The sequence below is a fragment of the Chenopodium album genome, chromosome 2, assembly GCF_948465745.1.
Source record: "Chenopodium album chromosome 2, dcCheAlbu1.1, whole genome shotgun sequence".
Taxonomy (NCBI): Eukaryota; Viridiplantae; Streptophyta; class Magnoliopsida; order Caryophyllales; family Amaranthaceae; genus Chenopodium; species Chenopodium album.
In genome coordinates, this window is record NC_137835.1 from 69,812,815 (window position 1) to 69,838,597 (window position 25,783).

At 35.4% G+C, this 25,783-nt stretch overlaps 1 protein-coding gene across 2 annotated transcripts; it reads right to left on the bottom strand.

Moving 5' to 3' along the window:
• Nucleotides 1-5,606: 5,606 nt before the first annotated feature.
• LOC145586819 (F-box/LRR-repeat protein At5g63520-like) lies at nucleotides 5,607-25,516 on the bottom strand. 2 transcript variants are annotated; one of them, XM_081643765.1, is made up of 12 exons: nucleotides 25,302-25,516; nucleotides 23,409-23,674; nucleotides 23,177-23,284; nucleotides 22,985-23,077; nucleotides 15,262-15,396; nucleotides 15,081-15,173; nucleotides 14,924-14,963; nucleotides 12,423-12,581; nucleotides 11,095-11,276; nucleotides 10,720-10,838; nucleotides 7,463-7,614; nucleotides 5,607-5,862 (listed from the first exon to the last, which is right to left on the bottom strand). In XM_081643765.1, the coding sequence occupies exons 2-12, from the start codon at nucleotides 23,616-23,618 to the stop codon at nucleotides 5,786-5,788; spliced, it is 1,368 nt and encodes a 455-aa protein (XP_081499891.1). In that variant the 5' UTR covers nucleotides 23,619-23,674; nucleotides 25,302-25,516; the 3' UTR covers nucleotides 5,607-5,785. The 2 variants fall into 2 exon arrangements, with proteins under 2 accessions (XP_081499891.1, XP_081499883.1); XM_081643757.1 differs by lacking the exon at nucleotides 5,607-5,862 and having other exon boundaries at nucleotides 6,292-7,614; nucleotides 25,302-25,513.
• Between the last annotated feature and the right edge of the window lie 267 nt (nucleotides 25,517-25,783).

The following is a 25,783-nucleotide window of genomic DNA, read 5'->3' on the forward strand; positions in this document are numbered from 1 at the left end:
CTCTGTCGCCTGGCAACAGAGTCATATCATCGGCTACATACTCTGTTTTCTGACACCAGTTCCTACATGCCTCATCAGCTTTCTGTGCTCGATACAATTTTCCAATTTTTCGCAGCATTATTTCGATCCTAGTTGTGAAAGATATTCCTCAAATTTCCTACGTGTAAAAATCCTATGTTTTAACTCATTACGGATGGTCTTTCCAATGAGATCTTTTTTATGCATATGACAATAATGTTAATAAAAATTACGCACAAGAAATACTTAGAACTTTTCGAGTCTCATCCACTCATTCTAAATCATTGCCAAAATAAATTTTAGGAATTAAAATAGAAATCCTGCCAGTGGAGTCGCCAAAAAACTGTAGGGAATATTTCAAGCATTACCCCAAACTTGAACCCCACTGTGATCATACACTAAAGTACGGTGGCGTCCAAAGGGAAGGAAGCAAGAGCAAAAGAGTCGCCAACAAGTTTTAGGAACTTGTAAACCGTTCACAGGGTGAAGGTTACACCCCTTAACGATCCAGGAGATCGTTAACTCCAATAGGTCTGGAACCATGACTGGAAGTTCGGGGATGAAGGTATAAATCCAACCTAAAAGATATTGAACCTGCCCTAATAATAGGCCTTTACTTTATTCTGATCGTATTCATGTGCGCTTTCTGACTAACTTGCAATCATGCATTAGGTTAACCCTAAACCTGTTTAATCTATGTTGGTTGAATATTAATGCACAAATAAATCTATTATTGGTGATCACTTGAATTATAATCAAATTAACCTTAACAAGATTATTAATTATAAGCGTGATTACAAGTACAAATTCCCTTTAAACATGCATAAAAGGCGTGATCAAGCAATAACAACAATATATATCAAGCAACATAATAATAATAATAATAATAATAATAATAATAATAATAATAATAATAATAATAATAATAATAATAATAATAATAATAATAATAATAATAATAATAATAATAATAATAATAATAATAATAATAATAATGATCATAATCATGTTAAAGTATAATAATAGCAAGATCCTAGGCATGATACTAACAAGATTAATAACAAACCCTATTATGTCACTAAACAATAAAAATCAAAGCTTTAGTTCTAACATGATACTAACATGATATTAAGAAAGAGAATAGAAAGTATCACAGGAATCATAATTGCCATATTTGATATTAAAACCTTTACCCTAAACACGATCCTAGGAAGATCAAACACCCTATCATGACACTAGGAATCAAAACAACCTAGACATGATTTCCATATCATAATAACAATGCAAACAATTAAAGCACTTACTTAGATGTCTCGTACCTCTTTCTAATAACAAAATACACGCGTTAGTAACTTCAAGGAAAATAATAAACAAACAATTAAATAAAATAATTGAAAGAGATATTTGGGACCAAACCCTCAGAAATTAAAACCTTTCACGTCTAGGGCGAAGGCAACTTCAAACTTGGCTAGGTGTGCCTAGATCTTGCGAATGCGGAATTTTGTATGAGAAAAGCTAGTTTAGAATAAGAGAGAGAGAGAGAAGAGTAATCAAGAAATTATTGATGAGAGTTGGTGATAATTAGATGAGAAGAATTGATGATTGAAAACAGAGGTTTTAGGAGGCTATTTATAGAGAAAATCAGTCGGATATGATAAAAAACAAATCAGAGTTTCGAAAAGAATAAAATACGACTGCAGCGCCAAACACGCGCCTGTCGCCAGACGACTGATATGTCGCCAGGCGACAGACATGTCGTATGGCACTGCAAATAGTTTTCCTTGCGTTTTCTTATTTTGATACAATTTAAGTGTACGAGAGGGTAAAATTGTATTTTCCTTAAAAACACTTGTTTTATTCTAATTAAAACTCTTAAAAGTCAATTTATCAATGCTAATCAAATTAGGATTCAAAGGAACCTTCTAGAAGATTCTAGAAGACTATAATCAATCTTAATCGCATTAGGAACGATAAATCATTAATAGGCCATCCTCTAGATCATTGGGCCGCATATAACAATCAGTGGCGGAGCTAGGAATTTTATAATGGTAGTGCACCGTACCATTTGAAAATCCGACCCGGCCTCAAATCATTGAAAAATAAAGAAAATTAATCAAGACACATCTACTTAGTACATAACAATCATGAAAATGTTCTTAATATCATTAAATAATCTACTTGACAAGCAATTGTATTTACGAACCTTTGCTATTCCACAACTCATCTAATGAGACCCCAATTCAAGACCATAAGCAATGACCCATTTGAAATTTATTTAGAAGTTTTTTATGGGTTTAGAATCACTAAGCTAAATAGATTTTTCGTAACAAAAATACTAATTATAACTAACAATTTAGGCATGTACATGTTAAAAGAAATAGGCAAGAAATATTATAAACAAATAATCAACAATTAAAGTAGATGAGTCTCGACTCTCAAGTCTTCAACTCTTGAAATGGTCTATTAATTATCTTAACTAGAAAAGGTATAACTAAAAAAAATTGGATGATGGAGAAGAGAATCAAACCCATGACCTTTGTAGACAAAGGTATGGTCCTAATACTCCCAACCACTAGGCTACTGCAAAGTTTTTAACAAAATAGTCAGCTTTTTATTGTATTTATTTAATGTTTAATTTTCACTTTTTTTTTCTGGTGGCTTTGCCACTGATAACAATCAAACCGGGCCCAGTTTAGTAATTTGGCCATAATTTTCTCATTATTCATCGGAATTGGGCTTATAATATATCGTTGGAAAGCTCTTTTTGAACCCGACCTAACTACACCATTATTGGACTCTTTCCATGGACCAAACCAAATTGGATTGGCTGTTTTCTTAAAATAGTTTTTCAAAAACAGAGAGAAAGAAAAGAAATAAAAACTAACCGCAACACTAGACTTTCCACACTTTCACTTCATTGGATTATGATTCGACGTGAAAGATACTACTCATTACTGGGTTTGGTTTTGGGGAGACACAAATGGGTGTCTACACTAAGGAAGAGAATTTTTTTAGCCAAGACCTCCATACAAATAACAAACACACATGATAAAGAGGATCGCCCTTCCTTAAATCTCTTTTGGATGGGTTTAATTTAATTAGTTATGGTATAATTTAACTGTAAGAGAGTAAGACATACTTGTAATACAAGCTTTAATCCAGCTAATTCAATTATGACTTAAACCAAACGATGAGGGTGTGGACCATAAAAGTCTCATTCAATACAATCATTAGCCTTTTCCATAATAACTTCATGCACAAGAAGAATATTATCTTGTATAGCAATGCCCAGGAACAAACGCATTTTGGTGGAGACCAATAACTTTTTCTAAAAAAAGGCTTTAGACGATCGACCAAAATTTTAGAAATTGCTTTATAAATCGTACAACAAAGACTAATAGGTCTATACTAAGGGTCTGTTCTCATACGTTTATTTTCAGTTCATTTCAGTTTAGCTCAATTCAGCTCCTGATTTCCTTCTTTTAAAAATATTCATCTTCACTTCACTTGATTTCAGTCTATTAGAACAAGCCCTAACTTGCCTTAGTTGGATAAGCAATTTTGGGAATCAATGTAATAATAGTATGATCAAGCTCTTTTAAGAGAATGCATTATAGAAAAGGCTTTTTATTACTTTACAGACATCCGAACTTAATATCGTCCAATAATAGTGTTGAAAGAATTTTAGACCATAGCCAATCGGAACTCGAGGCTTTATAGGGAGACATATCAAAGAAAGCGCCCTAATTTCATCATTTGTAAAAGCATTAGTAAGTTCCATATTATCAGCGGAGGAATTGACAGGATCAATCCAAGGTAGTCAATTCAAGGTAGAGAGAAACTGGATCAATCCAAGGTAGAGAGATAACTCTTTGGAAGGGATGATCAGATTTGAATCTTTTAGAAAATTCAGAATAAAATACTCAGATTAGTTATTTTAGAGGGACTATCAACCTATTGTTTATCATCAATTTGAAGTCAAAAAATTTGCTTTTTACTAAAACGCAATTTCATCGACTCGTGAAAAAACGAGAGCTCCGATCACCTTTAATTAACCCCAATGTTCTGGCAATTTGCCACAGAATTTTTGGCCAAATAAAAGAAATTTTTCTCTTTGACGAATAAGATGTTATTGGATATGGAGGTTATTAGGGTCTAATAGTAGTTGATATACAACCGATAACAGTTTAGTCTAATTTAGACTTATCTTAGTTTGAAAATACCGCAAATTCTATGCTACTCCTAGAGTATAGTGGTGCATGGTACTCCAAGTTTATAAAATTTATGTTATTTTATTATGAACTTTTTGTTATTTCAATTTATATATATGTTATTCTAAAATAAGTATATGTTATTTTATATTTCGCTACTCTAGATTTATAAAATTCATCTTATTTTGAGGTGAACCTCTTATTATTTCAATTTATATATATGTTATTTTTTTAAATAATTACATGTTATTATTTTAATAAATGCAAAACACCAAAATAAAAATAAATAAATAAATCCATGTTTTTTTTTTTTTTTTATACATGATGTTAAAGTAAATTAGTGAATAACATATTATTTTAGCAAAATAACACAAGGTTTTAAGCAAAATAACATAAGACTTAAGCAAAATAACTCAAGTATACTCGGTATGGAGTAGTGAAGTACCGTGATCCAGGAGTATATAATATTAATTGGTAGATAATTTAGGAGTGAGATTATTATGAGTTGTACCCAGTTAATTCCCCCAAATAAATATCAGTGGATCAATTATAATCATTTTTTAAGTATCAGTGGAGCGGTACATGCGTCTTTTCATGTATTAGTTATTTAGTTGAGAAGCACAAGTGTAATTTCCTCGCCAAACAGTAAAAGCAAGTTGCAAACAGTAATTGGACAACTCATCAAAAGTACTAAATAAATGACCATGCTTTTTCAATATATTTACAAAAATACCATCAGATTAACAAAAATTCGTTTATCTGACAGATAAACTTGTATTTGCCCGATTATTATCAGTGACTAAAATTATAGAAGCACGCAGAAACTGAAAAATGTTCATATAAAACATTAGCACACGGATAAAGAGAGGACATTTGGGAACTAACAAAGTAACGATCAAGATCTTCATATATAACATGCAATTTTGTAAGTCCATAACATGCAATTTTATTATCAGCAAGTAAGAACTTGTCATTGAAATCTCCAACAAGACACCAAGGAAGAAGTGTATTAGAAACAAGATTAAAGATATCAGACCAAAACATACATTTTTGAGATGACTAAGCAGGTGCAGATAACAAAAAGCATAAAGACATTATCTTGAGCTAAGTCATGAATAATTAAAGATGCAATGCGATGTTGTAAATGTATAATACTACCTCTGCTTCATATTATTTGCAATAATTAGACATTTTTCCTCTCTACTTTATGTCAAATCGTTGCAAATAATATGAAACGGAGCTAGTAGTTACATTTAACTTAGATGTATTCCAAGTTTCCAACAAATCCACATCCCCCCACAACGGCCTTGAGGGTTGATAATATGGACAGATTCATAGCCAAGAGTTTTACTCAATCTATGACTGTTACAGAGAGAAACCATGGTTTCAATAGTAATAGAAATATCTGGGTTACATTTCTTTTTAATGAAAATCATCTCACTGATAGGCTGAGAACACTTTGCACCCCGAAAATTCCAGCTAACAGTCTTCATTTAAACAGAAAAGAGATAGAACAACATAATACCAAGTTATAGGGGATATCCAAAAACCAGGTCTTAGAAAGACCAACTGCATAAGGAAATAATCCAAGCCACATAAACGTAGGAAGACTGACTTCGAAAGTAGGGAACAACTGTTAAAGCAAACAGAAGAGCATAAGAAGAGAAAGAAATCAAATTGAAGGAGAAATAATACTCGTAACAAAAACAAAAATATAAAGTAGAACCAAGAGTATGATAAAGAATGAAACAAAAAACACATTACAAAGAGTAATGCAGTAACAATATGATCTGGGACAGTTGCAAAAACATAAAACCAAGTTCTTAAAAAGACAATTGTCATAAGTTCGAATAGAAGCACAAAACAAAAAAGCATAAATTCCGGTAAAAAAAAAGAGGAAAAATTGTAGAAAATGGAAAAAATAGCAAGACCAACATAAGAGCAAAAGAAAAGAAAAAGCCCAAGGAAGAAAATCACTTAAAATTAACAGAATTCCAAACAAATACCAAGAGAAGCTGATTAACAAAGTCATAATTCAACTCACTTAAATCAAAAGAGTGAAAATAATGCAAGTTTCAAATTGAAACTAAGGTCAGATATATAAGTAAAATAGAAGGAACTAAAAAATTAAAATAAACAAACCACAGATTGGATGTATAAATACCATTAGTATGACAAATTTCCAAAGGGGAGGTGAATAGCATATAACCAGTAAGAAGGACAAGGCAATAAATGGAATCAAAAGATATCAAATATAGAAAAGACAAGAGTAAGTGAACAAACAAAGATCAAGAAAACAACCCAATATCATGAACAATAGAAGAAAAGAAAAATCATAAAACTCATACGAGTTGTCGTACCCAAAGTTCCAGAGAGGAACAAATGTCAAGAGGAATTCAGCAATACTACTACAAATAAATAAATTAAAACCAGCATGAAATAGAAACACCAAAAAAAAAAAAATGCGGTTCATGTTTGGGTTAATAGAAAAAATTTGTAGAGAAAACAATCAGGGATAACAGAATAGAAAAAAGGAGGTAAAAACTCAATAAAAACTGAAAGATAGATAGATGGGTTACTTTCAAAATAGGTACTGACCAATAAGCTAAAGTCCAAATATAAGGCCTAACTGTACAGCTACAACACCCTCGTGCACTCTATAATATATATCTTTTATCTTAATTTGAGGATTAAATCAATTAGTAACCTAAACAGTTCAAGCATCATCAACCAGTTCTCTTCCTAGAAGAAGAGCAGAAAACCATACCGCTAATAAACAACTAGTGCGCTGCCGCTACTTGTTAAAATAGAAAAATATATTTCAAGTTCTACCAGCAAATAACTCAGACAAAGAACAATCACCAGCATGAATTTAAGGCAGTCATACTTATTCTATCAGGGTACAAACGAAAAACACAAAGCTTTCTCAATACTTGTCATTTGCTTTGCATACAAGACCCTCTTTAAGCAAGCACGGAGAGGTTCTCCGCTAGCATTCTATGGCCTAGGAGTAGGCGGAATGTAAGACAGAAGTAGGTAGATAGAACTATAGGCATGCAAGAGACTTTCTGAAGCTTCTTCTTGCCCTAAATTGGGGAAACCACGTCCAATTTCAGTACCACAAAAAATTCCTGCCAGCGGAATATTAGGAAAATTATCCAAGATTGGGGAGCTATCAACATTTGGCTTCTCAAAGAAAAAATCACCACGGCCACAGCAAGAAAATACTAAACCTCCGATGATATCCTTGTCCTTTAGCTTGCCAAAGTTTTCAGATACAGTGGCACATGAATCCAATGCATACTCTTTATCAGGAATGTAATAACGAAATTTATCACCAGTCTTAATATCCAAACCTCCAACATACAGGTAATGATCATCTCCCCTGCAAAATCAAATTTGGCAAAAGTCAACAACAGCATAGAATGCAGAAATAGCATATAGATGTTCAGGATACTCAATAACTAAATAGTGACATCAAGTGGGCATGTTAAGCTCAAAAAAGAAAACGAGGACGTTACACAAACGAATCCTGGAAGTCCTTTGATCCTCAGCTGTTTTATAAAAATGAATTGGATAAAAAAATTATAAAAGTTGCAGTTTCAAACACAACATATACAGTACGGAGTAAATTATTATGGCTAAAGTGAAATACATATTTATAATTGGTAAAAATCATAATTTAGGCAAGACAATAACATAATGAGAGCTCAAACAACAAAGTTGAACTCAATCCATAGTGATCTGTAGACATTGGAAACAGAACTTTGAGCAATCATAATACAAAAACCGATTATGACTGTGAACCTAGGACTAGGTGAAAAGGTCTAATATACTATAGTGTTATGCTTCATGCTGCAGAATGAGTAGGTTGAACATTCTAATAGGGAGCATAGTGATCATTATTTTGTTTCAAATTCATTCTCATTTTGTCTTAGAATGACGTCCAGTAGTGCTAGGGCCCACGGGTACACGCCTTAGAACAGCCATCCACCGATCATGGGCCAAACACATGAGAGCTCGATTGTGTGGGAGATACATTAACTTAAAAAATTGAATCAGAAAAACTAATGTCTGATGGTGATGATGATGATGATGTTGAATCGGAGGAGCAAAAAATGATAAGGGGATGTGAGAAGGAGCTCTAGGGTTGGGGTGGGTGTTTTGGGGGTGGATAGGGGTGGCCGGGTGGGTGTTTCGAGGTTTGGTGTTTTGGGTGGTGGCTAGGGTTTTCCTTCGTGGGTAAGGGGATTTCAGGGCTAGGGGTGGGGTTTTTGGGCTTGGGGTTGGTTTTCAAGGTAGTTAAGGGATTTTCCGGCATGGGTAGAGGTTTTTCAGGGTCGGGGTTGGGATTTTGAGGTGGTTATAAGGGTTTTTTTGGTGGTTGGGTGGGATTTTGTCGTTTCCGGGTTAGCGGTGGTGGAGTTGAGTGTTTAGGGGTCCAGAACGGCAGTGGGTGGGGTTGAGGTTACATTTAAGACGACAGTGGGTGGGTTTGTGGTGGTTATGGTGATGGGTAGCCATGGGAAGGGTGTAGGGAGGTGGGTGGAGAGATTAAAAAAATCAATTTAAAACTATTTAACATGCTAATCAAAAGGATTGTTAAAAGAAGATATGTGTAAAAGGTGGAATTGTTTTGGGAAGATGGAGCAAAATTGGGATTATTTATTTGTATTTTTCCTTTACAATTTTACTAAAATATAATTAAAGATACTCATGGTTCAATATGTGCATTGACAAGTGTAAAAATCTCGACGTCCTAATTAACAGAGAACAGAGGAATATTATTTAATTATAATAAAATAACAATAAATCATCAAATAGAAAACAACAAATCTATACACGTTTCTAAAAGTTTTAAGAACCTTTTGTTTTTGGTGTATTTTATTAAATTCTTCACTTTCACTCTATTTCATTTTTGGCATATCCTTTTGACACTTTTAACCCTCTCACACCATAATTTAAACACTTTTCAACTCACTAACACCCACACTCTTTATAAATCTCTCTTACTTAATTCATTTTTTTTTCTTACACTTATTCACCCCATCACCACTTTCCCTTCAATTGCCTTAATTTGTGTGCAAATAGTAAATGTTAATAGTATTTTTCTTTTACTTTAAATAAGTTTTCATTCAGCACCAAGAAACTAGAATTAATTTGAGAAGTGGAAAAATTAAGAGAATGTCATGGGAAGAACCTTAATCATTTGTCTAATTATGATGATTTAAAAACCCCAAATTGATTATCAATTCTCATAATAGGGTATGGTTCTTACTAGATCTTAATTTTATGTACTACTTTTGTTCCCTGAAAGTACTTTATGATTACTATTTGCACACAAATTAATGCAATTGATGAGAGATTGTTGATGTGATGAGTGGGTGGTCTGGGTATAATGAATAGGTGAATGAAGTAGGAAAGAGATTGTGAAAATTTGGGTGGGTGTAAGAAAAAGGTGGAAAAGGTAGAAAGATTGTGGAAAGCCGAGTGGTGTAAGCAATAGTTGGAAAAAGTATGACAGAGTGAATGGGAAGGTGTTTGCCAAAATATTAGAGTAAAATAAGTGTAAAGAACTAAAGAGCACACTAAAATGGAAGGTGCAAAGAACTTAACGGAGGAAGTGTATATACACTAACCCAATGTAAGAATGAAACCTACTATAATACTAAAAGCCAAAACTAAGGGTTATCATTTTCTATCAATCCAGCAACATAAACCAACTAAACATTTGCTAGATGTAGAGTACAATGAGCTGCTAACTGGTGAAGAAAAAGAGAGAAACTGACGCAGAAATACAGAATACGAGAGAAGCCAACTCTTTTTCCATATTAAAAACTTATCCAGCAAATAACTGGAAACTGCAAAACAAATACTTGGTTCCAAACTAAATTAAAGAGAAAATAAAAAAGAGAGGGTGAGAAACCCCAAATTATGTAGACAAGCCCTTACTCCTCACTGATTCAAACTTCAAAGATTTAACCAAGCCCAAAGTCCAATCTATCAGTATATAAGTATATAATTTCATGACAAAATACAGCAAAAACTGCAAATTTTAAAATCTAATAAGCATTGATAGATACTCCAATATGTTTTAAAACCTAAATCAAGTTTAGAAATATGAAATTCTCTAGAGGATGATCTGGTCTTTCATCAAATGTATTGATAGCTCAGGGTGGTAGTTTTATGTTATTGCAACAAAACTTTTGCAGTTATCCCATTTATTGTACATCTTGCTCTAAGCATGGTTACATTCTTTATTGATTAACTAAAGAAGCAGCATATATAGTCCAAAAGATGTAAGCATGGAAGACCATCTGTACTACAGTATCTAACAGAGTAGAATACCACTCGTGTTCAGTATATATATAACAAGCATTCAAACACAGTTGTTAGTGATTACACTAACAAAGTAGCATATACATATGCATGGGGCAGCAACATGTTCTTTAAACTTATATTTGTAATAAATAATAGTCAGATGTCTTACTCTTGAACAGGATGATAGGCCACAGTCTTCACATATCTAGCCTGCTCTGAGCCAATGGAATATTTTCTTCTTTTTCTTATCCCAATGTGCAGATCAAAATCCGGGAATAGATTGCCCATCTGAATAATCCAGAAAGAATTTTTCTTCACATGCAAATATATAAACATACAAGCAAAAAAGCATAGCCATATACAACATAAAAAATATACTCATAGTTGTTAGCTGCAAATCTTGCAATTATAAATATATTATAAATATATAACTAGCATTGAAAAATTCACATAATTTTCACATTTGAATACAAGTTGAGGTTGATATCCAAATACTTGAGCCACTAATAAATTTAAACACTTCATTGCAAAGACACAAGCATACCTCCATTTCATAAGCATTTAACAATCCTTCACCATCAAGAATCTCATTTTCTCCCTCTCGTTTGGCAGTCAACCATGTGGTAAAGTCAGGGGTACTCCTTTTAGCAGAAACCACTTGATATGTTGGGCCCACGGCAGTAACTCCAGCTCCTACTGCATAATGAAATTCAATTTTCCCTTGACCTGCATATTAAGAAGGGGCCAAAGTCATAATTCACTACTTAACTGCAAAAGAAAGCATTCAAGATAAAGTTTAAACTCTATCATATATGAAAAGTATTCAATGACATGTGTGGGGTAGTAACTTTGAGAACTGAAGCCAAATAAGAAATGTGCAACAAGTTTAAACTCTAAAAAACCACATGCATAATATCCTATAGAAATACAACAAAGAGAAGGTTCGGAGCAATGTAAAAAGCCTATGATTCATAGCAAGAATTATTTATGGTTTTACATGAGCATGGGTACAATCTGGAAGTTAATTCTCTGCATAAAATTTTTTACTTCAATAACAATAGTAAACTTTGTACACTTATGTGCAGATGATGAGTACTAAAGGTCACACATGAATGGCCATGACAATTATATTGTCCTCGCTCCTCAGAGAGAAGACATACGACTCGTCAACTCCACCACGCTGAAGCTTATGAACACAAGAGTACTACACTACTGAAGGCTTAATCCCTATGATAGGGTTGGCAAAATGAACCAAGATTTTATCTCCTATATACTTAATATGCGTATCACAAATTTGCAGATGATAATAAGAATCCACTCTAATAAATCAAAGTTACCAAGGAATCTAAGGCATTGTTTTAAATCTGAGATCTGGTCACAATCGCAATAATAATTGCAAAATCACTTGTAATATGGGTGGTTTGCAGCTGTTTCAGCCTTTAATTCGGTCGTGGTAATCTCAAGATCATTTACTATGCGGTCGCGATGTAGTGATGTGGCTATATTTAATACCACGGTCCAAGGTACTAAATAAAATAAGGCAGTTCATCCAGCATGGCCTCAAACCAAAATGAATTCATAACAAGAATGCTTCCAAATTCTCAAATTTAAAATTGGTGCACTTTACAAGAAAATCCTGAATAGTGAATGTGAACATAAGGTAGGTAACAACAAAAAATATCATCTAATGCAGCAACATCCCTCGCACATACAGAATCCCCACTCTATCAATAATACAATTACCAAGGTTTTTGTATCAGTTCATACAACATAAACCCTAACCCAAATGAACATATCATATATGCTACCAAAGAAACTAAAATTATAGCAGGGAAATTTCTGTATGCAAAAAGAGAAGGCAATATGTTATACCACCAAATGTAGTTCTCTCCATTGCAAAAACAAGAGCAACAGCATCATAAGATGATTCCTGTCCTCGATGTGTTGAAATGATTTCTGTATCAATGCTTGAATGCCTGAAACTGCAGATTTCATTTCCAGCAATGACAGTTTTTTTAGACAACGCGTAATCTGCAGGACACAAAAGTCAGCGGTAAAAAAATAAGTATGAAATTGATCATGGGAAAGCTAAAATCAGAAATACACAGTTTAAACACAAAAAGAAAAACAATACACTAAAATAGCCACTTTACCCTGGACCTAAGCCAAGCCGCTTGAAGGACTAAATGAATAATATCAAGGTCAAACATAGAGTGCATTGTAAATCATGATGAAACAATAAACTTGATTTCAAATTTTCAACAAGCAGAAGGAATGGAATATTAGAAGCAGTCATAATGAAACAGCCAACTACACTTGGCCAAAACCTAATGAAAGCCTGAAGCCAAAGGGATCTAGGGTGCTCAACTCAACCAACAAAGAAGGACCAAATAATATTGTAGGTTCCAACAACTGCCCAAGTGATATCAATAATCTAATTAATATATTAGGTTCCAAAAGGAATATGGATAGACTGGCCCATGGAATAATAGATGGACTAATGAAGAGCAGTTCAATACGATTTGGCCTATAATTCTTTAGCAGAAGTCATTATAAATCAGCAATGATAATCAATCCAGCATAACAAGAATTTAGCAATTATGGATTTATGATCATGATATGATGAAGCAAGGAATATCTGCCGAGCCAGCATTTTGCAATTTAAAACCATTTTAGAAAAGTAAAAGCCAAGGGAATACATACAATATGTACCAAATGACTATTTTCAGAAAGTAATAGCAAAATGTATGCCTAAACAAATCAATAGCTAGCTCTACTAAAACATAGCTAGAAGCATCTCCCTATTCTTTACCACACATGTACCACTTGCTTCACCTCAGTACAGGTGCATTTGAAATTTTGAATATCAGGTACTCTGTACTCACCAGATGGCCAGAAAATTGGTCCCCGTTGTCAAGATCATTTATCAGCTGCAATTCTCCTTCTCCCAACCCTCTAGCCCCCTTCCATTATCCAAGGCTTCAGGTTGATCTCCATGCTCAAGATTTTTTTTTTTATTTTTTTTTTTTTTTTGCCAAAGGCCAAACAGCTCTGATATCAATCTCCTAAACATCTTCACTAACCTGCCTATACCTCTCAGTGGTACTGTGGTTACTTGCTTTAAAATTTGTGGGCTATGTTTATTGTCTTTTTTTAGACATACATTTATACTGGTTTTATATAATAATTTCATTAACATTTCTAAGCCAGCAATTCAGGGAAGTTGATGCTTGAGATATATGATGGTCGTGATGATGGGAAATAATTGAGAGCTTATTATCATTAAGAAAAAAAATCTAATACAAAGTTGCCAACTCAACTGTTTAGAAACAAATTGCAGCTTGTCAGAAAGTGAAACTATTACAACATTGTTTTCCCAAAAGAGTTTAACATGCAATGGTTGGGCATAATCTTTACCTTCAGGACGTACAACTACAAAATCTAGCTCAATGGAATATAGGAACAAAATCAATGTGCCATTATTGGAGGTTTTTATGTACTATTCAAAAAATTCATTCTAATTGAGCTCTTATGCATTTGCAGCGACACAATTTGGGTAAATATGCATCTCAAAGAAGGATTGATCAAAAACCTCGCCACAACATACACATGGGTATATTATTAGAAATTATTAAGGAAACATGGAAAGAGTGGTATCACAATTATTGATGATACATGGAATGATCCATAATAGAGGCTGCTGATTGATTTCTAGACAGTTTAGGAGTTCAGGATATTAGCAAATAGTCTGTAGATCATTGCCTCCTTTCTAACAAAAAAAAAAAAAAAAAAAAAAAAAAAAAAAAAAAAAAAAAAAAAAAAAACAGCGGTTAATATTATGTTCTGGACCATAACAGGAGACATGTAACTAAACATCTATGAAGACCATGAGTAGCTAATACTCTAAAGTCTAAACCATGCCTTGATAATATTTGTCCAGCAAATATGAAGTCAAATTTATACATATGATGAGCGGCATAAATTCACAGACCTTATTGGTGATACGGACTAATACAATGCAAAGCAAAAACTTTATCCTCTCTAACAAATAAAAATGGACTGCAACTAGGAGGGAACTTCAGAGCGTACACATAATTGCTTCAAGCATTGGCATTTAGACTTTAAATAGCATAGCCAGCCAAATTCTTCCTCTTACTCAACTTAAATTTCACTTGAACTTTCATTCACACCTATAAGAGAAAATTACTCTCTAAAGTTGGTAACAAACTTTGTTTATCAATCTTGAATTTTTCGGTTTTTATTTTCCCTCCTAAAATAAGCATGCATGTCAGTCATAGCACTAATTTTGAAGTTCTCTTCATCTCTTAGGAGGAATTTGCAAGTGATAATATAAAATAGAGAATGAAACTCACCCAACTTTTCGAGAACAGGTTTCATATGAGCTTGTGAATCCTATATCACCATAATAAAAAATAAATAAAAAATAAAAACAAAATTGAAGCATTCAACCAAAAGATATTTCAAAGAGGAAATTATAGCTTTTCAGCAAGAAACAAATAAAGAACTCACTCCAAACATTATGATTGCCTCAGGGGATGTGAGACCTGATACAGAAGCTGAAAACCGCCTCAGGTCCATCACAAACTTGTCAATACTACCTCCCTATCAATACAAAAATTGTTCACTTTCAATGTTCAAGTTCTGCTAATTTAATGGTGATGAAATGGGGACTATGTTACAAAGCATATACCTGTTTTGCTTTAGGAAGTGAGATGATACCAACTTTAAGGCTAGGCAAATATCCAATTGTTAATGAAATACCCCCATTGTGCAGAGGACAATGATCATCATGATCAGCATCATCATCAAAATTTGGGAACATCACCTGTCCAGTTCTTAAGTCAATAATAAGCTACACAAATAAATAAATAAGCTATCATGAAATGCAACGCACTACGTGCTCAAGTTAGGAATTAAGATAAGAAATAGAAAAAGAATGGAAGAAGATAGTGGCAGATTGATTGATAGTAGCCAAAGGCTTTCAAGGTTACAAACTAATGGCTTTAGACCATCACTCTTTAATATACCAATACAAATTTCTGAATACCTTCTCACTCCTCACTTCTTGCTATTTAACTTAATCTATTACAAGTGATGTGGCATGAGCTTTAATTGATTCATTAACTAATCTTGTCTTCTTCCATAAGCTACCAAAATAGCCAGTGCAAAGCAAAAGTGCCCTGCAGCTTTAGTGCCGTTTCTAGTTGCTACTGTAGTAGTTTGTTGTTGCCCCCCCCCCCCCTCTGCTGCTGTCCCCTCATGCAGCAGGTGCACACAATGGATGGCTTGGGTTGTTTCATTGCATTACTCCCCCCCCCCCCCCCCCAAAACCACCACCTTGTCCTCAAGGTGGAAGTCGGGAATCGCTTAATGATTGACTTCGCCTCCTCCCACGTGGCTTCAAACTCTGGTAACCCTTTCCATTTCACCAAGACCTCTTGAACAACCTCCTTGCCCTATCCACCACCAACTCCAATACGGAAGTGATCTGCCTGGAATGGTGCTAAGCTCGGTAGATCCCCTATTACTCTTTTTAATTGCGAAACATGGAACACTGGATGAATGCGACAATTCTCCGACAACCCCAAATTATATGCAACCTTACCCATGCACTGAATGACCTTGAAAGGTCCATAGTATCGCGCTGCAAGCTTCTCAAAAGGTCTCTTGACCACAAAACGTTGCCTATACAGCTGCAGCTTAAGGAACACAAATCACCAATGTGAAAATCCTCATCTCGCCTCTATGCATCTGTGCTTCTTTTCATGACCTGTTGGGCACACATCAGGTTTAATTTCAGCTCATCCCACACGACCCCACCTTTATTATCTTAGGATAATACCTTCCATAGAGAACACAAAATGGAGACATTTGTGTGGAAGAGTAAACTGCAGTATCATAAGAAAACTCGGCCCATGGCAACCACTTAGCCCACATCTTAGGTTGTTCCCCAACAAAACAACAAAGATATGTCTCGAGCCCCTTGTTGACTACTTTGGTCTGACCGTCGGTTTGGGGATGGTATGAGGTGCTTTTTTCAATTCTACCCCATGCAAGCGAAAAAGTTATTTCCATAATGCACAAAAAAATGTCAAAGCCAAAAACAGGTGTCATACCCCGATAAAATGAGCATATTTCGACAGCCTATCCACCACTACCAAAATCGTATCAACTCCCTTCGATCGTGGCAACCCATCCACAAAATCTATTGTTATATCTTCCCACATTGCCTCCGGAATCAACAATGGTTATAGCAACCCCGCCGAAGAGAGTGTTTGTTTTTTTGACAAACGAGGCAAGCTCGCACATAATCAATCATGTCGCGCCTCATCCCTTGCCAAAACCATTCCCTTGCGATCCTCAAATAAGTCTTCGTTTCACCTGCGTGTCTGCCATCCGGCGAATCATGGTAAGCCTTAAAGAGTGTCGATTTTAGGCTAGAATTCTTCGACAACACCACTCGCCCCTTGTAAAGTAGTCGGATTCCTTCTATCATATACCACTTACTCTCTTTCCCATCTAATATGTCATGCTTCAGTATACTCAACACCGCATCCTCTCTCTCTCTCTCTCTCTCACACACAATTAACACCTTGTGTGGTTACCAAAGCCGCTAGCTCTAACTCATCTTCCCCCCTTCACGAGAGGTCGTCCGCGACCCAATCTAAGGACCCAGGTTTGTATTAAAGGTCAGAATCGAACCCGACTAATTTCTGAACCCATTTTTGATAATCCATTCCAACCTCTCGTTGTTAGGTAATGTGTCGTAAGCTCTGTTGGTCACTTCGAACCACAAATCTCCTCCCTCAAAGGCAATGCTTCCATTTTTTGAATCGTCATACACATCGATCGCTTGACCCCAAGACTTTGCTAAAGAAAGCCATTAGTCTTTGTTCTTCCATCAAAACCATGTTCTTGAACATTTCGAGGCATCGGTCTACACAATAAATTCTTTATGGAAATTAGGCATGGCAAGCACTAGAGCAGTAGACATAGCCTTCTTCGAATTCTCGCTTGTGTGGCTCCACTGACCAACTTAGAAAGTGAGTGGATGAGCAATGTGAGCATAATGGGAAATGAATTTCTTATAGTAGCCTGTAAGGCCTAAAAAGCCTCTAAGTTCTCTCAAAGTTTTTGGAGTGGGCCAAGTAATCATGGACCACACCTTCTCTTGGTCCACAACAACCCCATTCTTCAAAATTACATGGCCTAACTAAGCCACTTCACCTTTGCCAAATCCAGAAAAATTTCAATTGGCAAACAGTTGATGCTCTTTTAGTGTTGCTAAGACAATTTGCAAATGTTTCACATGCTCATCTTGACTAACACTACACACAATAATATCATAAAAAAATACAAGAACTTCCGAAGATAGGGTCGGAATTAATGTTACCAGTGCATTGGTGAGCCCAAATTGCATCACTAAAGTCGTAATGACCCTCATGATTGCGAAATGTCGTCCTGTGTGTATCCTCGAGTTTCACTAGTATTTGATGATAGGCGGCTTTGAGGTCGAGTTTTGAGAATACTTGAGCACCATCCAATTCATCTAATAGCTCATCAATGACCGATATTGGATACTTATCGGGGACGGTTTCTTGTTAAAAGCCCATTAGTCAACACAAAAAGCCATAACATGTCCTTCTTGACAAGAAGAACCGGGCTAGAAAACAGGCTAGTGGAGGGTCGAATTATACCCGCCTCAAGCATTTCACGAACGAGCTTCTCAATCTCATCATTTTGAAATTACGGGTACCTATATGGTCGAAAGCTAACCAGGATTGCTCCCTTCTTTGAGAGATATAGCATGTCTATGGCCCCTAGTTGGAGGTAGCCCCTTAGGACTCTCAAACACCTCCGGAAATTCCATGAGGGCTCCTTTTAAAAACTCAAGATCTTCTCCTTCTTGCTCACTCACAATCTCCTCCATTCGATTTAGCTCCACAAGTATTCCTCCCTTCCCCTTACGCAATGTTTTAATCATGGCCTTCAAGGTTATCCCGATGAGGGACAAAGAGGGGTCTCCCTTAAGGCTCAGAGTACCCTCCACTTGAGTTTTCAAATTTGTAAGCACCGCCCCAAGCTTCTCTAACCATTGTACTCCAAAAATGAGGTCAGATTTCCCTAAGTGAAGGGGTAAAAATCATCTACCACCTTTACCTCATCACCAGACTTGAGCTTCACTCCTAAACATTGCCCTTGTCCCTTCACTACCTCTCCATTGCCTATCGAAACACCAAACACTCCACTACCTACTATTGGTATTCCTAACTTCTCCATTACGAACAAGGATATAAAATAGTGAGTGGCCCTTGAGTCAATCATCACTACTACTCCCTCACCCTCACTTGTTCCCAATAGTTTCTTTGTTTTAGGATTTGTGATCCCCACTTATGAGTTAATCGATATTTCGATAGGCTTCTCTTCCTCTTCCTCATACGCCCTTTCTAAGGCCGCGAATTCGCCTTCACCGCCTTCCACAAACTCTTCCTTTACTAAAAGCACACTTAGCTCCTTCGCCTTACACACATGATAAAATCCCCATCCTCCATCAAACTTGAAGCATAGCCCTCTTGTCTTGCAGCTCCCTTTCTCTCAGTCTCCTAACTTCTCCACTAAAACGTGAAGAGTTTAGTGTGGATTTAGCCTTTGAGGCCTTGTTTGAATTAGCTTAGCCCATTGAACTTTGGGTTGGCTTGCTAAGCTGGCTAATAGAGTGAAAAGTGGCAGATTGGGCCTGCCCACTTCCCCTCCTAATAAGGTGCATGTTGGACTCCGATTAAAATATGAATACGAACTCGATTTAGAGAAAGCCCTACCCGAATTCTTTAACCTATGGATCCGATTCCGTTCTTCCACTTGGGTTGCTAAGTCCATAGCTTGCTCGAGGGTAAACAGGTTAAGCATCCGGATCTCAACCCATATGTCCTCCTTCAATTCATTTAAAAACTGCCCTTTCATCAAACTTTCAAGCATGTCAAGAGAGGCGACGCCTTTTCAAAGATCTCCCTTTTGTACTCCGCAATCGCCAGCCACTGTTCAAGAAGTGCGCTAGCGTTCATCGGTCAGAACTAGGTCAAAGCCCTATCCTTCATATCTTCCCCGCACGCAACGGCCTTCTCAAGTTCTCCCATTTATACCACCTGAACGCCTCATTCTTCATCGAAACCACACCAGCTTGAAGTAGTTTGTGCTACGTGAGGTTGTAGAACTTAAAATATTGTTTAGCCAGAGTATCCACCCATCGGAGTCGTCAGAAAATATGGGCATCTCAAGCTTTTAGTATTTCCAAAATCCCCAACCTCAATGGTTCACCGCTCTCCCAGCCTGCCTCTTGGTGGTTCTCTCTCAATGTCATTTCTAGGCTGGCAATGGCAATCCCTAACCTGACCCAATAACCCAACCCGAAACCGACCCGAAGTTATTGAGAGAAACCCGAACCCGACCCGACCCGAACGCGAACAACCCGAATTCAACCCGATTTTACAAAAATTTCATATTTCGTAATAACATAAAGTTTTACACTATTAATTGTTTCTAAGCATAACCCGAAATCTGACTCGCACCCGACATTGCCACCCCTAGTCATTTCCCAAGACCAAAATGTCTCATGGGACCATCACTGGCGCCGAATGAAGATGAAATATTTCTACTTATCTCTCACTGATGTCAACACGTCAACACTCCCTAAATCTCTTCGAATAATTTGTCCTGATTTCTTTTCACCAAGGGTGCTTGTTGGTTGTGGCCATCTTGGAAACGGTTGAGCCTCCCTCAAGTTGTCGCGCCTAGGCTTCATGCTACTTTGTGAACTGCTCCGACAAATGACTTTTGGAGTGCTTCCACACTCTCGGTGATAGTCTAAAACATGTTAAGATTTGAAACCACGTTCTTTGATTCTTTTTCACCCTTTTATGAAACAACTCTAAAGGATTACTCCGTATGTTACATGGACTCGAGAACGAGTGTCGGACACGGACACATGTCCAAGTGTCTAATTCGGCGAGTTGCAAAATTTTCGGGCACAAGGACTCTGTCCGATACAGGTACGGGGACACGTCGATACGTCATTTAAATTTAAATAAATAAATAATATGTCACAGAAGCTTTACATTTTCAATAAGTCCACCCTTACTTTCTTCATTTTATTTGCTCGGTAAATTCTCCCAATAAATGGCTTCTCTTTTTAGACAAATCCTTCATGCTTGATTAGCAAAACTAAAGACAATTTTGGTGATCAAAGAAACCTTACAAAGATTTTACAAAGAACATAGAAGCGTTGAAATTTGAAATATTCTAATCTTGGAACCACATAGACGACATAGGAATGATGTACAACCCCTTCTTGCGAAGATTCTTTGTTTTCCCTCTCTCACTTTTTTTCTTTCAAATAACTTATTAGGAAATTTACGGCATTAAGCCTTCCATTAATGGTTTTAAGCACTATTGACCCCTTACCACCATAAGTGGAACCCATCGATATGGCAAGTATAAGGGCATATTACTCAAACCCTTGGGTACAAAAGCTAATTTTTAATTGTTCCCTCCAGCTTTTTCTATTGTAAACATGGGATCATGGTTATGAAATGTATTTTGCATCAAGTCATCCAAGGGGGAAGATTATGTGTCATTTTCAAAAGACATAAAGGGATTTTGGCAACAATGAGAAGTTGATAGTAGTTGGGAAGATATGTTTTCAATAGATATTGAATTCCTCTAACTCAGATTTCCTTTTGGAAAAGTTGCACATGCTTGTTTAATCTTTAAACACAACGATGGAAAGTTTACACTATTCACACACACTCCTTTAACCATCTTGATTTATACGTTAGAAAAACAAAGCCATGTGATTTTCTTGTTGGATTCATCTCGATACGTACAATCACAATATTAAATTTTTTATGATTTTTACTAAAGTAAGATAAGGGATATTAATGGTATAAAATGTGTATTGGCAAATGTGAAATCTCCAATGTAGTTAACAGAACGAAGAATGCAATAATAAATAAAATTAAAATTTTAAGATAATTGAGTACTTTGTAACAACAAAATTGGTGAGTTGAATGTCAAAGCTCGTTGATACTTATGGATATTTCATTTCATCGGTGGATAATTCACCACACAATGGCTTAAGATAAGGCGTGAAACCCACTAATACACCAGAGGCTTTTCATAAGGTTATGAAAGATGCTCGTTGCTTGCCATTAATTGCCTTCATTTGGGTGAACTCCTTTGTTACAAGACAAGTTTGGGAAAGAAGAATAAAAAGGCCATGATTTTATTGTATGAAAACATGTAAGAACAGGGTGAAATCTCGTACTATTGTTTCTTTTAATTACAATTAAATGTGCGGAGGTCAGGCTAGGGTAAAGGTGGTAACAAACATTGTTAATCTTGCACTTGTAAGAAGTTAAAAAACTACAATGCTCCCGTGTACTTTTGGTTTTGTTGGGGTTGTTCATCCCAAGTCCCACATGGAAGACATAAGGAAGGGATGATTTCCTTATAACTGGAGCACACTCAATTAGTATGAGAAGGCTTTCTGGGAAGGTGCCCAAAAATAAATTTGTGCTTGGTCAAAGCAGACAATATCATTATAATGTGGAGTAGAGTGCGTGTGCGGCCCGACAAGGTGGATGACTCGGGTAGTCGGGCCTAACAAGTGGTATTAGGTTCAGCGGGACAAACACGGGTGTTATGTGTGTGGGACGCTTCCTTAAATGTATAACCTTGCAATTGTGGTGCCTAACGTCGAAAGTCCTTCTAATTTTGTGGCTTAGGCGGCGTGTCTCGTGGTGAAAGCGGCGATGCAAGATAGTTATAAGTGGTCCTTGGTCTAAGGGGAGGCTAAGAGTTTAAGTGGTCCTTGGTTTGAGGGGAGGTTTGTTGGGGTTGTTCATCCCAACACCCACATGGAAGAAATAAGGAAGGGATGACTTCCTTATAAGTGGAAGCACACTCAATTAGTATGAGGCCTTTTGGGATGGAGCTAAAAACAAATATGTGTGGCTAGGCCCAAAGCAAACAATATCATACTAATTTGGAGTGGAGTATGTGTGCGGTCCGACAAGATAGCCCAACAGGTTTGTCGTTATTCCAACTTATCTTGCATAAGTATGAACAAAAAAATTTGAAGAGATTTTAATCATCTCGGACGTCTAAAGTCTATGTGAAATTTTAAAAAGGCATAATAAGATTATTTGTAGGATATGAATAAGAAGCATAAGAGGATAGGATAAGGATAGAAAATTATGGGTGAGATAAGGATAAGATAAAGTGTTATCCTTTATTTTGTATAAGATAGGGATAATAGTAGGATAAATCTATGTTCAAGTGTTTACCCATCACAAACAATATCATACAAATATACAATATATTCCAGCACAACATTCACAAGGAAAAAACAATCTCACCTCTTTTAAACAGTCAGTTTCCGCATCCCTTCCAATGATCCCATTGACATCACATGTAACAATCGGGAGTTTAGTACCCAATTTCTCAGTAATCTACAAATACATTACAATTCAAAAGTTAGTTTCATAACCCCATTACAATTTTCAGTATAAAAAAAAATAACAATTGAAAGAGATAGAAGATAAAATTACAAGTTTATGAGCATCATCGAGATCAAATTTATGACAAATCGAGAGAATTGCAAAATCAGGTCGAATTGGCTCAGAAAGAACCTTTTCAGTCACCTCATTCACAGCTTCCTGCAACCAAATCAAAGAAATGAATTCAATTCAATTAATTCAATCAAAGAAATGAATTCAATTCAATTAATTCAATTCGACATTAATGGAATAAGGGTTAGATGAGAGAGGAGAGAGAGTTTACCCTAAGGCTGGTATTCAAAGAGAAGACAGATAATAATTTGGGACGAAATAGAATACGACTACAAATGTCATTCCAATCGCGGCTAACGCATGCGGCTGATGCGAAATTTTTGGCCGGGAGTTTGGAGAGAATCTTCTGCAGAAGGAAATCGTCGAGCTCTGATATCTCAGCACCGTCGATGGGGCATGGGATTTTTGGTGGGTTGTCCATGGAATTGAATTATTTGTTTGCCGGGAGAACAAGGCAATAAAATGAAATGTGTGTTCCTAAAAATAAATTAAAAAAAAACATAAAAAATATTAACATTTCAATTAGTTCATCATTGAATTAGCGATTTTGCCTTAAAAATCACTTATGTAATTCAAATAGCGGTTTTATCTAATAGTAAATTTAATCATTTTAGTGCAAAATTATACTTATGTTCCCGTAATAATCAGACCTCAACGTGGCGATTTTTCCTCCTTTATACCGAAAAAGATACACTTTTCGTCATTAGAGGTATATTTACAATTAGAGGACCCATAATTAGATGTGAAAGTTAGATTTACTATTTGATTCTGGCTTATAGCCAAAACAAAAACCAAACCGTATTCAAATCAAACCAAATTATATTACTATTCAGTCCAAACCAAACTACGTTGTTTATTATTTGGTTTTCACAAAATCAAATGAAATTTTATAAGAAACTCAATCTCCATCTCCAAGTTTTATTAAAAAAAATATATAAAAAATAAAAATAAAAATAAAAACTATTATTATAATCAACATAGAGCTAATAGTTATGAAAAAAAATTCACAAAACTAACAACAAAAGAAAATCCAAGAACAGAATTTTATCAAACACAATTAATAGCAAAGACCAAATATTCATTCAACTGGAAACCCTAAAATTGTAAACTGCGATTAAATCAAACAAAAGTTTCAATCCCAATTACATTTACGAAAAGCAAAAGAAAATGAAAAAAAAAATCCAAACATACATTAATTATAATCTAATTTGAGAAAGGAATCAAACAATTTAAGAATTACAAGTAATGAATCACAATTCAAAAGTTTGTTCCGAAAATCAATCGGGTTTTACCCATTTTTTTGTAAAAGTTACACTTTTTGTGATTAGGGGTGATTACATTTGAAATACTCGTGATTAAAAGTGAAAGTTCAATTTACGATTTGATTTTGATTTATAACCCAAACGGAAACCAAATCGTATAACTTTGGGCTTGTTTGGCATCAATTTTGGTTTTCAGTTTCCTGTTTTTTTTTAAAACCAAAAACCAAAAACAGAAAACAAGAAAAAGGTGTTTCCACTTTTCTGTTGTCAGTTTTCAAAATTATCATAATTTTAATAAGTTTATATAATTTTTTATTCATTATGGGACACATATCTTATACTTTTAGAATACAAAAAACCAAAAAACAGAAAACCACAGCAATGCCAAACGAACCCTTTGTTTTGGGATTTTTAAAACCAAATCAAACTATATTACTATTCAGTTCAACCAAACCGCACCATTTTGAATTTAATTTTCCAAAAAAAAAAAAATAAATAATAAAAACAACTCAGAATTTTCTAAGAAACCCAATCTCCATTCCCAAGTATAAAAAATTGTTATTAAAACTAACACATAGTCAATGGTTAGGAAGAAAAGAATCACAAAACTAACAACAAAAGAAAACCAAGAACACAATTTCATAAAACACAATTAATAGCAAAGACCAAAGATTCATTTAACTGGAAACCCTAAAATCGTTACTTGCGAATAAGTCAAATAAAAAGTTTCAATCCCCAATTTCACACTCGCGGAAATCAAAAGAAAATGGGAAAAAAAATACAAATATACATCAAATCAGAAGTCTAATCTAAGAAATGAATCAAAAAAATTAAAGAATTACCAGTAATGAATCACAATTCACAAGTTTGTTCCCCAGACCAATCGAGAAAGCACGGAGATAAAGAACGGGAGAGAGAAAGTATGAGAGAGAAAGTGAGAAACGCTGGAAGACTGGAAGTTAATAATAGGGTTTTTTGCCAAATATATATATATGAAGGGGAATTGGGCTGTAGATAGACTTGGTTATTGGACAAGGATAATAAGGCCAAACTTATAGGGCCCATTATGAATGGACATGGCCCTTATTGGGTAAAGTTAATAGGCAACATATTCAAATACCAGTCTTGATTAACATGCAATATTGTGATTAAAAAATAATGTAATAAAATCATGTGTAAGTGTATAACAAATAAAACAGGCCACATTAAAAAATTGGAAGCAATCTTGCATGCATGCATGAGTAGTGATAGACCACTACCAGGTATGGGCTCGTTGGGCCCAAACCAGGGGAAAATTTGTAATTTCCGCGCATTGACTAAAGAA

Bases quoted from the DNA above. Each gene is read 5' to 3' on its own strand.
- LOC145586819 (XM_081643757.1), bottom strand. From the start codon at position 23,618: ATGGACAACCCACCAAAAATCCCATGCCCCATCGACGGTGCTGAGATA. The intron at 23,078-23,176 runs GTAATTTTATCT...ATGTATTTGTAG, and splicing joins TCGATGATGCTCATAAACTT to ATTACTGAGAAATTGGGTAC. The intron at 14,964-15,080 runs GTGAGTTCTTTA...ATGGTGATATAG, and splicing joins AGGCAATCATAATGTTTGGA to GATTCACAAGCTCATATGAA.